This window comes from Pogona vitticeps, chromosome 11 (assembly GCF_051106095.1).
Source record: "Pogona vitticeps strain Pit_001003342236 chromosome 11, PviZW2.1, whole genome shotgun sequence".
Lineage (NCBI taxonomy): Eukaryota > Metazoa > Chordata > Lepidosauria > Squamata > Agamidae > Pogona > Pogona vitticeps.
Window position 1 is genome coordinate 2,408,032 of NC_135793.1, and position 12,021 is coordinate 2,420,052.

General features: G+C 41.3%; 1 protein-coding gene across 4 annotated transcripts in view; it reads right to left on the reverse strand.

Moving 5' to 3' along the window:
* LOC110074293 (vascular endothelial growth factor receptor kdr-like) overlaps positions 1–12,021 on the reverse strand; it is a 144,168-nt gene that overhangs the window by 49,567 nt on the left and 82,580 nt on the right. For all 4 annotated transcript variants that reach the window (XM_072981261.2, XM_072981260.2, XM_072981259.2 and 1 more), the window contains exons 12-13: positions 3,132–3,240; positions 727–1,020 (exon numbers count right to left, since the gene is read on the reverse strand). In XM_072981261.2, coding sequence (XP_072837362.2) covers positions 727–1,020; positions 3,132–3,240 — 403 coding nt within the window. The remainder of the gene's footprint in view (positions 1–726; positions 1,021–3,131; positions 3,241–12,021) is intronic.

Sequence of the window (12,021 nt, forward strand, 5' to 3'; positions counted from 1 at the left end):
CTGGTAACCCAGTTCCTCCTGGCAACTCATAAAGAGCTGGCAGAAACCACCTTATTTATGCATTTCCACATCCTTTTCATTAATAACTAGCAGACACCAGAGTATAACTGATGGGTGTTGTAATACCACTCATATCATTTGTTGGGTGAAATTTCAGAGGCTGTTCTCAGTTGGGCAAAGATGTCAATTCTTGCTTCCTTCCTGTTATCCTTTTTATTTTTTTTTTTAAAAAATCCTCTCTTTTTTTCTGCTTCCTTCCACATTTCTGTTTCTGTTTCCAAGGCTCATTAATACTGTAATGAAGAAGATGCTTTTAAAAAACCACACAACTGCCACAATCTTATCTGCTTTTCACAATGCATGGAAGCAAAATTGCAGAAGGTGTAGTGGCTAATTAACAAGGTGCCAGTCACATGCTGGACACATGACCAAATGCACAACCAGGCATGCAAACAGGCACAGAACCAACATGCCACAAGCACCTCATCCATCAGCCACAGCAGTTTCTCTTCTTTTTGTGGTAAGGCAATAGGATTCTGGCCTACCATTCTGGGATTACATAAATGGGGTTGGGGGGGTCATCCATCATGTGTCAGGTGACAGTATTTGCTGGGTGCACATCACAAAGCTTGATGTTGCAAGTTACACATATCAGTCCTAGGAACGTGGTCAGCTCAACAATGTTCCTATGTCAAGTCTAAGATGCCACAAACCTACTGGACCCACCTTTGATGTTGAGCATGGTTCCCTTCTCCACTCCCTCAGTGCTGTTTGGATGAACTTGTGCTCTGCATTTGTATAGCCCAGCTTGGGATTGTGATACATTCTTGAGGCCCAAAGTCAAGGAGATAGAATAGTTGTCAACTTTCTCTTGTGTCAAGGCTTCAGGGATTTGCTGCAAGGTGGGGTCATACCAAGACAGATGGTTGTAGATGTATTTGGAAGACTTGCAGGTCATCTGGACGTTGCTTGTCACAATGGCTGTGATTTGTGGATCAGTCTGTAGGACTGATGGTACATCTGAAATAAAAAGAAAGAAAGGACACCGGATGGCAGTGGTTGCAAGGCAGCTGAGAAGATGGATTGCTTTGGGATTGGAGAACAACATTTCATAAATCAATGAGGGTGAACAAATATATATCCATTTCCCTAAAGAAGATTGCAAGGAAATCATGTGTGCCAGAGAGATGAAATAGACATTAAAGGAATGGGTTTATCCTCTTATTAACACATTTTCCCTTCAAAATTGTTGCTTGCCTCAACAGCCAGAGATCAATTACAATGCACACTAAATACAAGGTACATAGTTGCAGAAAATCATGTGCTGTGACAAACAAATGACTTTCCCCTCTTGAAAGAGTCACTATGCCAACGAACCATCTAGCCCAGTGTTGCTAACATTGGCTAGCAGTGGCTCTCCAGTGTCCCAGACAGGAGTTTCTCCAGCCATAACTGGAGATCCCAGGGAAATGAGCTGGGGCCTTCTCCTTGTAAGGTAGGAGTCCTCCCACCTGAGCTCAGGACTTCCCTTCAGTTGCTAACACTTTCCACAACTTTTGACAATCTTTGCCATTCTGGTGGTCTGCATTTATATGGCAGTTCCATCCAAAATTAATGAACAGAGATTATTCCCTCCCCCCCCCCCCAATTTATATAAAGGGCAGGGTCTGAGGATGTAAGAATTACATTTATTCCCTAAGGAATAGTGAGATACAGGCAGTGATAGGTCTAGAGGGTGGTGATGGTAATGATGGTGATAATGATGATGATCATTACAATTTAATAGTGAGAAATAGACTGGTAATCCTTTTTACAAAGCATGAAGTGTTGAGGAAAGGTGTACATTCTGCTTCTGCAAGATCTTGAGATTACATGAAGTGAGTGATAGCTTTGCTAATCAATCTGAAACAATGCAGGCCTTTTTACATCTCTCATAAATATGCCAGGAATTGACAAACACCCTGGGGCAACCCATTGTAGCTGCTCCCTTTTGAGGCCCCAACCTCCAGTCTTATCTAATATCTATTATGTAGAACTTTTAACATTCTTTGTGAGGTTAAGAAGCCAACCCCAAGGGCCATACCCCAGTAGCAACTTATTTGGGGCAAGCTGCCCTGAAATGAATCAGACCTGAGTAGGTTTCTGTTCCACAGGGCCTCATGATGGAACATCTCCAACTAGATGATTCCTAAGGTCTCTCCTGAACTAGATAAAGATCAAGAGGTGATTAAGATGTGGTTTTGGTGGCTCATCTCCTTGCATATCAATAAACAACAGGGCTTGCAAACAATTCAAGCAGGTATGGATTCCCCTTATTCTGTTTGTGAACCTCTTCCTCAGCCCCCCTTCCAGCACTGTTCTTATCTCCATTCAACCAGCTGGGATTTTCCAGGCTTCCTTCAGGGCAGAGCAAAGAAATGGCACTGTCTTCTCTGATCAATAAACAGAGAAATGGAAGAGTGAAAAGCTCTGGGCCACCATTTTTTCCAAGCATCTTTTTATGCCCTTGAAAACTTTTCTTCGTAAATTAGCATTATTTTTTCACCATTTAAACAAAAGAGAAACATAGCCTCAAAACATAAATAAATGGGTACCTTCAAGTCTCAATCTCAAAGATTAAAGTTGTAGGGTTTTTTTTAAAACCTGTCTTCTAAACTGCCTTAGGGTTTTATGGTTATACATATGACAAACTAAGCTCTCTTTCAGTCCAATTATATCTTCAGTGGCTTGTAGCCCTATAACTACAAGAAACTGCCCTATTCAAAGCCACTTAATCCAGCTCCCTATTAGTAGGCAGCCACCTTGGGCAACTTATTTTAGTTATCATAAAGAGACAGAGGATAGTTACTGGATTTATCATTATTGCCTTTTCACTATCAGAGAGCTGAAGAACTGCCCATCGGACACTCTTCTTCAGGTAGCCAAATAATTTGGCATGACTCCTTCACTCAGGCAGTGCAATGTCTTGGGCTGGCTCTGCTGAGTCAGATCACTGGGCCATCATGGGGTCAAACTAGACAACAGAAGATCTTCAGAAGCTGAACTTTCTCAAGAAGTGAAGACCAGCTGTTCATCATGGCGTGAGCTTTCTTTTGTCATGTCACAGACTGGTTGTCATGCACTTGTCTTACCTGAGACGAAGAATTTAATGCTTCTTTCTTCCATGCCAATCTTGTTGGAAGCCACACAGTAGTAAACCCCCGAGACATTGCTAGCCAGGGTTTCCAGGGTGCTGATGATCTGTCCGGTAGAGAAAGATAGATTTGATTTGTTTGTTAGGTTTCTTTAGAGCTGTAACTAGCAGTTTTCCTGCCTTCTTTGTTAAGCTTAAGACATATTAAATTAATGTACACAAAGAGGATGGAAGAACGAGAAGCAGCGCCTTGATCTTAGTGTGCGAGGGCCACATTGGTTTGGCACTGAGCCCTCCTGTTTTGTCTCCTTATGCCTAGGGAGGAGTGGCCAAAATGTTATATATGTGTAGGATGGATGGATTTGCCACAACCAAATTGTGCTGCCTCTGAATTTCAGCACACTGGGCCAAAACCTGAGCCACCCCATCCTAGCAATAACTCTGTATTTATCTGTGACATTTTTAGCTCAGGGCATCCTCCAACAAGATCAACATGGTGCCCACAGCTCTCCTTTGCCCCATTTTCCTTTCACAACAAGTCTGTGTGGCAGGTTGAGCCACACACGCTTCGTTTCACAGCACAGAAATAAAGGGAACTCAGAAGTAACCCTGGCTCTCCTTTGGCTTCCTTTAGCTCTCCTCCTAACATTTTTCTCTGTTTCTGGAAAATACACAATCACTGTATTTTTGTTTCAGAGCAGAACAGGCATGGCAAAAGACATCCTAACAGGGTTTTAAAAAAATCCCACCATTCTAACCTTTCAAACCTGCACAAACATTTCCTTTCATTGATTTCTTTCCAGCTAAAAGAAGACTGCAGGACGTCTCCTATATAGAGAAACATCAGATATGATGTTGTCAATGAACCAAAAGAGGGAATCCCAAATTAGATACCCCAACAGGAGATCTGTAACAACTTTTCGCAACTTTCAGAAAACTCCTGCCATAAAAAGGCTGCAAGTAGCAACAGATGTAACAGTGCATCTGTTAAGGTAAATTTGCAGTCCTACAGCTCATAATAGGTTCTCATGAATTTGCTAGTGATGTTGCTTTGATCAGGCACATAAAGGCCTGTGTCATAAGGCTGCAGTCCTATGACTGCTTATCTGCAAGCACAGAGATACAAAGGCACACACACACGCACGCACACACAAAAGGAAAAAGAAAAGTTCAGAAAACAGAGGGTTTCCCTGTTTGTTTTTTAAGTCCTTTTGGTGAAACAAAGCACACACCCCTACACAGCATGCACAGAAAGACTGGCTGGGGAAAAAAGACACAAATAATCCATCCACTGCTTTTAATCTGTCAAAAGTCCAAACAAGTCGGTATCATAGTTTGGCTACTTGGTTTATATAATTTGCACAAGTTAGGCAACAGTAGTTCTCACAATATGAAGATATATCACCATTGACAAATAAATTACAGAGTGAAGGTCAAGAGACAAAAAATGAGTTTGGCCTACGCATGACAAATATTATCTTCTAACACGATCTTACAAATCTCCAGAGGTTTTCAGTGTAAATGCTTTGCAGGTCAAACATGGATACACAGGAAACTAGTATTGTAGACATGCCTTAGGTTAGGGAAATGGCAGGGGTGAAGATTTCCAGATGTTTTCTACTTGAAAGACAGTTATCTCCAGCTGAGATAACTCTTTTTCCATCTTATTCCATCTCACAAATTGCATTTAATCCAGGAGGCACTCTATTAGTTAGGAAACCAAATAAACTAAGCTTCCAATCCTATATCCATTTCCCTGCAATACTACTGAACACAATCAGGTTTACTTTTGAGTAGACACAAGTAGAATTGGATGGACAATAGTGGAGCTGGACAGCAGAAATCTTGCTTCTTACTCTCTTTTATTTACCATGTATTATACTTCCCTTCACTTTTCCACTAAAAATGTAATACTTGCAGCAGCACTGTTAGAAAAGAAGTGCTATTAAACCAGTGAATAGTTTTGGAGACAAAGCTTGCCTTCTAGAAAGCTAGAGTTCTGCAGAAATAACCAATATGGATTATCCTTGCTATCTCACAGCTAGCGGTATGAACACTTACAGAGATGTGATGGGAATCCCCATTCAAGTTGGGCATGCTTGAAGGACACTACGAGCAAATTTTGGGGAGGAGGAGACTCTTATCCTGGGAAGGGTATTTCCATTTCAACAACCTTCACAGGGTTGCTGTGCTGTCTGTTGCAACTTCTTTTTCTGGCTAATACATCTTAAGAATACAGTAATTTAGTGATGCCATCTCTGTCACATTTTCAGGAGGTCAGATATACTAGCTGCTGGCCCCAGTGCAACATAAGTTTAACAAGGTATCATTGAAATCAGTAATGTTTCTAGCATCCTGCTTCTTTTAATTGGGTTTCAGCATAGCTAAAGATTTGGTTCTGATGTCTGCGGAAGTATATTTGTGATCACTGGATTATGAGAGATCAGAAGGAAAGGATGGGTTGCATCTGCAGCACCATTTTTTGAGGCAGGTTAAAACTGATTTATCTGTCTTGCTCTAAGGTATCTAGAGATATAGTTTTTTCAAAAGCAGTTCACAGTGTAATACTGTACATATCAGGGAGGTGGTTATATGCACTGGGAATGATGTAAGAGTGGCACCAACGTAGTTGGGGCAGAAACAAACCAGAGTCATCTAGAAAATCCTCCTCCACGACATGTGCCGGAGGCTAAATAATTGCAGCATCACAGTTTGAGCCTCTGATGGCACAGTGATGCACCACAGCATTTACTGCTCAGAGGATGTACTCTGTGTGCTGCCAGCAAAATTTGATGGGGGTGGTCTTCTCTCTAAGCTATGAACTTTCTGCTCATAAGGGACTGGCACTACTTTGCCTAAAGGTTTTAGGGCACTAGCTTCTGAAACAAATATCCCTTTTGCTCACGGGGCTTTGAATGTGTGCATTTAGAGCATCCACCTCCCAGCCAGGCTTATCCTTACAGAATGCTTTGATGTGTTGGAAAAGCGTTTATCCTACACTGAATGCACACGACATGTCCCTCTCCCTTCATCAAACATTCACCTTGAAGGTGTTGGTAGTGCCAAGAGTTCAGCAGCTCACTTGAGATGTTACTGAGTGTGGCCCTCCCACTCTGGTTGGACAATGAACTTCAAAAAGTTTGATCCCACATCAGTTTTTGCCATGACTCTTCTCCCACAGATAAATTTTATTTTATTTTACTTACATTTTATTTTACTTATTTGCAGTTGTGCTATTTATATGTCACCGAGTTCTTTGATTAGATTGTAGAGAAAAATAAAACAAAGCCCCATATTTCTCTCTATCTCTCTCTCCCTCCCCCATCTATGTATCAGCAAAATCTGCTATCCAAAGCACATTGATCTGGCCAGGGCCAATTTTTATGGGATCTAAACCACAGCAGAGTGAACAGATTCAGTTCCGGGGGGGGGGGGGGACTCCAAAGCAATTTGGATTGAGGGGTTAAACCAGAAAGAGGGGGAGGGATCATGTAAGTGATCAGCAAAAAAGTCGGAGAACCGGGCTCTGTTGAGGAACAGCCATAATATGCAAGTTGAAGCCCGACGTTCACTTAACTCACTGCACCGGAATGGAGCTGAATTGAAAGGCACTCTGTATACAAATCTCTGAAATGTAGCACCTTTACTTCTCTCTTTACAGGCCATTATGTTGCAAGTTTTCATGGGCACAAAGAAAAAAAGGCTATTGCCATCTAGGCGTGTGGCCTGCAAGTCAGACCAACAGTCTGAATTTACATAACCATCAAAATTCAGGGCACAATATGAATCAGGCAGGAGCTCAGCTGTATCATGCATCACAAATTAAAGCAAAAAGACTATATTGTATGCTCAAGAAATAGGGTAACTTTCCCCTACATAATGATAGGCTTCCCTGCCTTGTAAATAATATTAGTATGGTTTACTTAGTATATTGCTTGGGAGCAGGAAAAATAAATCTTAACTTACAAGAAAAACTGGTTGTATAATAGAGTACCCGTGCATGGCTGGATAAATGCCTCTATGCTAAGTATCCCTATTCAGTGGTCAGCCTTTGGCAACTGCACAGAAATGGATGAGGGCCACAATATTCATGTACTGTATGTGTTTCACCACAATTTATTTTACACCTATATGGCTTAATTTATCAGGACATATTTAAAGAGACCAGACTATCCCACTGCAGCAGCTCCAGGGTCTGTGTGAAAGCTGTAGCAGATTGGTGAAGCTTTACATGGGCAGAACAGATAGCGTTTGTAGACCCAACACTCACTCTATGTGTAGGACTACCACTCACATCATCCCAGTAGCCATGCTGGTTGGGGTGAGGGCAGATATAGGCAAACACATCTGGAGGATGTCATATTGGGTTAGGACTTGTTGCCAGTCTTGGGACATTTCTGTGAGGTTTGCAGAGAAATCTGCATGGCTTGGCACTGACTAGAATGAAATCATCTTTGCTGATGGAAGAAATCCATGTGTGCATCAGTGCCCTGAGGAGCTTTGGACTGCAGCTAGTGATTTAAATCAAACACAAGATGTTTTGTTTTTTCATACATCTTGCAACTGACCTATGGGATAATTAGGATCAATAGAGAAAAGCCAGATCTGAAGATGTACTCTGCACACTAAATGTCCAGGGCAAGCATCCAGATATTTAGGTTGTCCTTGAAAACATGGGCTTTGGCAGTCATGTTGGACTGCATTGGTTTGCAATTTGCCATATTATTCTTTTTAGCTGAAGTGAGAAAGAAACTAGCAGAACCACTTTTGTTTCTTGAAACAAACCATGTTTGAGGAGATAGTAATGCTGTGAGAGTTATTTGTAGTACATCGATTCAAAGTTGAACCTCTGCAATTCATTTCATTTCCTTTAAATATGAGGTGACTACTGCAACCATTGTATTCTTCATTTTAGATTTTTTTTCAGCTAAGCTTTCTTTCTCCCTGATCACCCACTTTTGGTTATTACAGTGGCAAGGGAGATGATGTTTCTCACATACTCACATACAGTTGACATTCCCAGCCTTAATGCACACACTTCCCTTAAATGCTTGTGTACATGCTTGTGAGAGGCAGACTGTGGGCTAAATAGGATTCCCAGAAACATACAAAGAGATGCTTAACCATGCATAGGTGCTTATAGGCAAGCCTATGATTTCCTGTGCTTGCGATTTCCTTCACTATGGAAATGAAGGTGGAACTCTGGCATATGTGTGTCAAACCCATTTGTTGCAAATAACTAGCCTTCCCTGAAAATGTCTTGGGAGTCCAAAAATTCATAGGATTTTAGTGGGGAAATGAAAAGTTGAGAGTGATTATCTTTTAATAAGAAGAATCCCTTGAAATGATTATACAGCAAGCCTTCACTCAAGGTTTCTTCTTTTGGGTAAATCCTGGAGATCAAAAGTTCTGTTATCTTGGCCGTGTGTCTTCAATAAATGTTTAAGTTGTCTGACTGCCCAGCTCCGCCTTCAGCTGCCAAGAAAATCATGCCACACATAACCCTAATAGCATTCAGAGGCAGTGTTTGTGTGTGCCTACCAGTATATTCCTAGTCCCAATAACTTGAATCTTTAGTGAACGTGAATAGAAACTTTCAGAATTTCATGCTAATAACTTTCTTGAGCCAGGCAAAGGACAGCTTTGGAGATGGAACTGATGGAATCAGAGCAAGATAATTTGCAAATTATAGGGAGGCGAGAAAAGGTCCCCCTGCAAAAATCCAATGCTTCCAGTATATCGGGACTTCCCTCTTCTAACAAGGGGTCTCTGTAACATTCAGGTGGACCTTCAGGTGTTACCATGACATCTTTAAAAGGATAATTTTTCAGGGAATACATCTGTACTACATGGATGGACGGATGGACAGACAGGCAGACAGATAAACAAACAAATAAATAAAGGGTCAATCAATCACACCAATGAGTCTGGTTAGAGCTTGGAAATTATTTTTAAACACTATGACCATCAACACCCCCAGTAGCCTGTACTCTATTCAGTTGGGTCCCTTTTTCAGAGCCTCAAAAATTTCTTTTTATGAACTACATTTCCCAGAATTCCTCAGCCATGATTTGGCTGGCTGCTGGGAGATTCCTGGGAAGTGTGATCTAACAAAATTACTGCTATATTTCTAGAAGCCAGAATCTGAAATACCTGTAAGATTTCAGTTCATGTGTGAAACATTCTGTATTGTCCAAATACAACTAAGACTAGAATGAATGTGGTCCTGCCAGTTTAAGAAATAACTAGAGCTGTGGGGGTTGGTTATCTGTTCCAGACAGAAGGCTTAGACTCATCCATCTTGTGTGTCAAGCAGACATTGTCCTAATTGCCACTGACTTGGGCTTTGCAAGATTATCCTGCAAAGGCTGAAGTGCAGAAGGGGCATGTTTGGAATCGATCTTCCAGTTAAACAGCAAGGAACAGCAAACCAGAACCAGCAAGAACAGATCAGATATATATGGCTCTGCTATCATTTCCACAGCCTCATCTCCCGCCCCACCTTCTCAGCAAAGCAAAGGGGTAGAGGAGGGAAAAATGATCAGCTGTTCGATACTGATGTGGCTGTGGTGGTGGTAGCTGTGGAAAGACAACATTAGCAGAATTAAAATTGTTCAGTTATCCCCTAAATCTGTCAAATACATGACAGTCAGAGGATGTAATCTTCAGCTCTTGTGTGTGTGTGTGTGTGTGTATGCACACACACACACACATGTGCATGTGTGTTTTAAATCACAGTTAAGCTACTGCAGGTAATTTATTCACCATATCAATCAGGCATACATTTCAGGGAAAGCCATCGTATCCTCTAATGGTTAAAAAGGTGCCTTGAAGGATACTGTTGATTTCCAGAGCCAGAATTCAACTTTAAATTTCATCACTGTTAGCACCACCATTGACTACCTCAACTAGTGGCAAACTCCTTCCCAAACCCTAAATTCCTTATGCCCCCAAAATATCACCATGCACAAACAACAGGATCAAAAACAAAAGGCAATAAGAAACAGCAGCCCCATAAACAGTGAACAAGTTTGGTGACTGCAAAAGATCACAGAGGTTGGAGGAAGAAAGATTCTGGAAAATGGGAGGGATATGGAATGGTATGTATAAAAGAGGGTGTGAGTGCATGGCTGGCACTGAGTAAAAGGACACTCTGTTTTGTGACATTTTGCACTGTAACATATAGCTGAAAGCACATTTATGTCAGAGAGAGGTATTTAAGGCAGTCATCCAGGTTTGTGAACTCAGAATTCAAAGGGTTCATTCCTTAAGACCAATCATTAAGCAAAGGATGCTAATTTCCAAACACCAGAAGGTAGAGAAACTCTTATTGTGGCTTTCCAACATTTCTGTTTTAGTCAAGAATTCTCTTCTAATCACTATATTCTACCTATAATGTCTGCTTCCATCTTGAATAACAGTGCTGTTCTGATTGCATCTTTGTTGGGGTATTGCAAACTAGGCCAATCTGCTTAAAAATGCAGACTAAAATGGAATTCTCCCAGAGTTCTCTAAAAATGCATCCTGGTTTTAACAAATAAAACAATTATGGCTGTGGCAGGGAACGTAGTTGCTGTGCCTGCTCTACCACCAGAAGAACAGAATCTCGGATCAGGATAAGTACCTACAAAAATTAGGCATTTTGATTATGAGAAACAAAAGCTTTGATCACCATTTTTGCTCCTGAAGTAAATGCTTGCTTTGATACAGAGAGGCTCAAGGCACACACTGGAAAGATGATCTAATTTGAGCTAACACCAGCATCATAACACAGTCAATTAAAGCCAGACCATCACAGTCTTTGATATTTTTATTGTTTTATCCGGCTAGCCAAACAACAATAAAATTACATGCTAGTCGGAGAATGGGTTGCTTTCTTTCCCAAAGGTTCTCTTTCTGGTGGGAATTAGCAGTGGAGGTTATAAGATTTTTATCTGTATGTTGTTTATAAATTATATCCTATTATCTAAAAGCTTTGCTTAACACAGACACCCACGGACTTCATTACAACATTCATCAAGGAGAGATTTCACTAATGGGACTTGGCAAAGAGAAAGAGAAAGAATTCTGAAACCCAAGTCTCAGATAAAGTGCCTTTCTTAACTGTCACTAAGAGATAAAGTTACCAAAAAGGGTATTTTAAAGTCCCCAGGCAGCATTGCCTCTTGGAGAATTCTGGGAATTGTAGTCCATAAACACAAATCTGCATACCTCCAATACAGATTCAACATACCCACCCTCCACAGTCACAACTGCATTCTTTCCCTGGTGCAGCATACCTTTCAAAAGAGCCAGAATATCAGAAGTCACTATGGCATCAGGAAGGAGGAACAAACCTGTCCGGGTTGGAGACAGTGGGTGGATGCTTTTTTCAAAGTGTTGATGGTGGTTTTGATAGGGACATTGCTAGCAGTAGAAAGAGCTTGAAATCTGATGACAGAATAACATGCTGGAGACATCCATAATTGGGGAGGTGTGGGAAAATGTTCTGGGTCCCAGAGCATCATCCTACAGTAATGGCTCAGCAAGGCATAGTATTCAGTAGTTGTTCTCAAAAGTAACTTTCAAAGCTCTGCCTGTAGGAAACCCAACTGTCCTAATTTGTCAGCCAGGTGTTGCAGTGCCAATACCTGTAGAGCACTGTCTGACAACAACAGAAATAAAGTATATTTCCCATGGATAATGATGTCACCATTGTATCAGCTTCATCTTTTAAAAAAGTATGTTCTGAATCTGTAAAGCTCAGTGAGTTGGGTGCCTGTCTGTGGAGTTAGAGGTCTGGAGTTTGATTCCCCTCTATGGTTTGTGGGAGAAGTAGCTAGCCTGTGTAGCCTTGGCCTAACTTCACAGTTCCAGAAGGCTCCTTCCACCACCAGAGAAGGGGATAG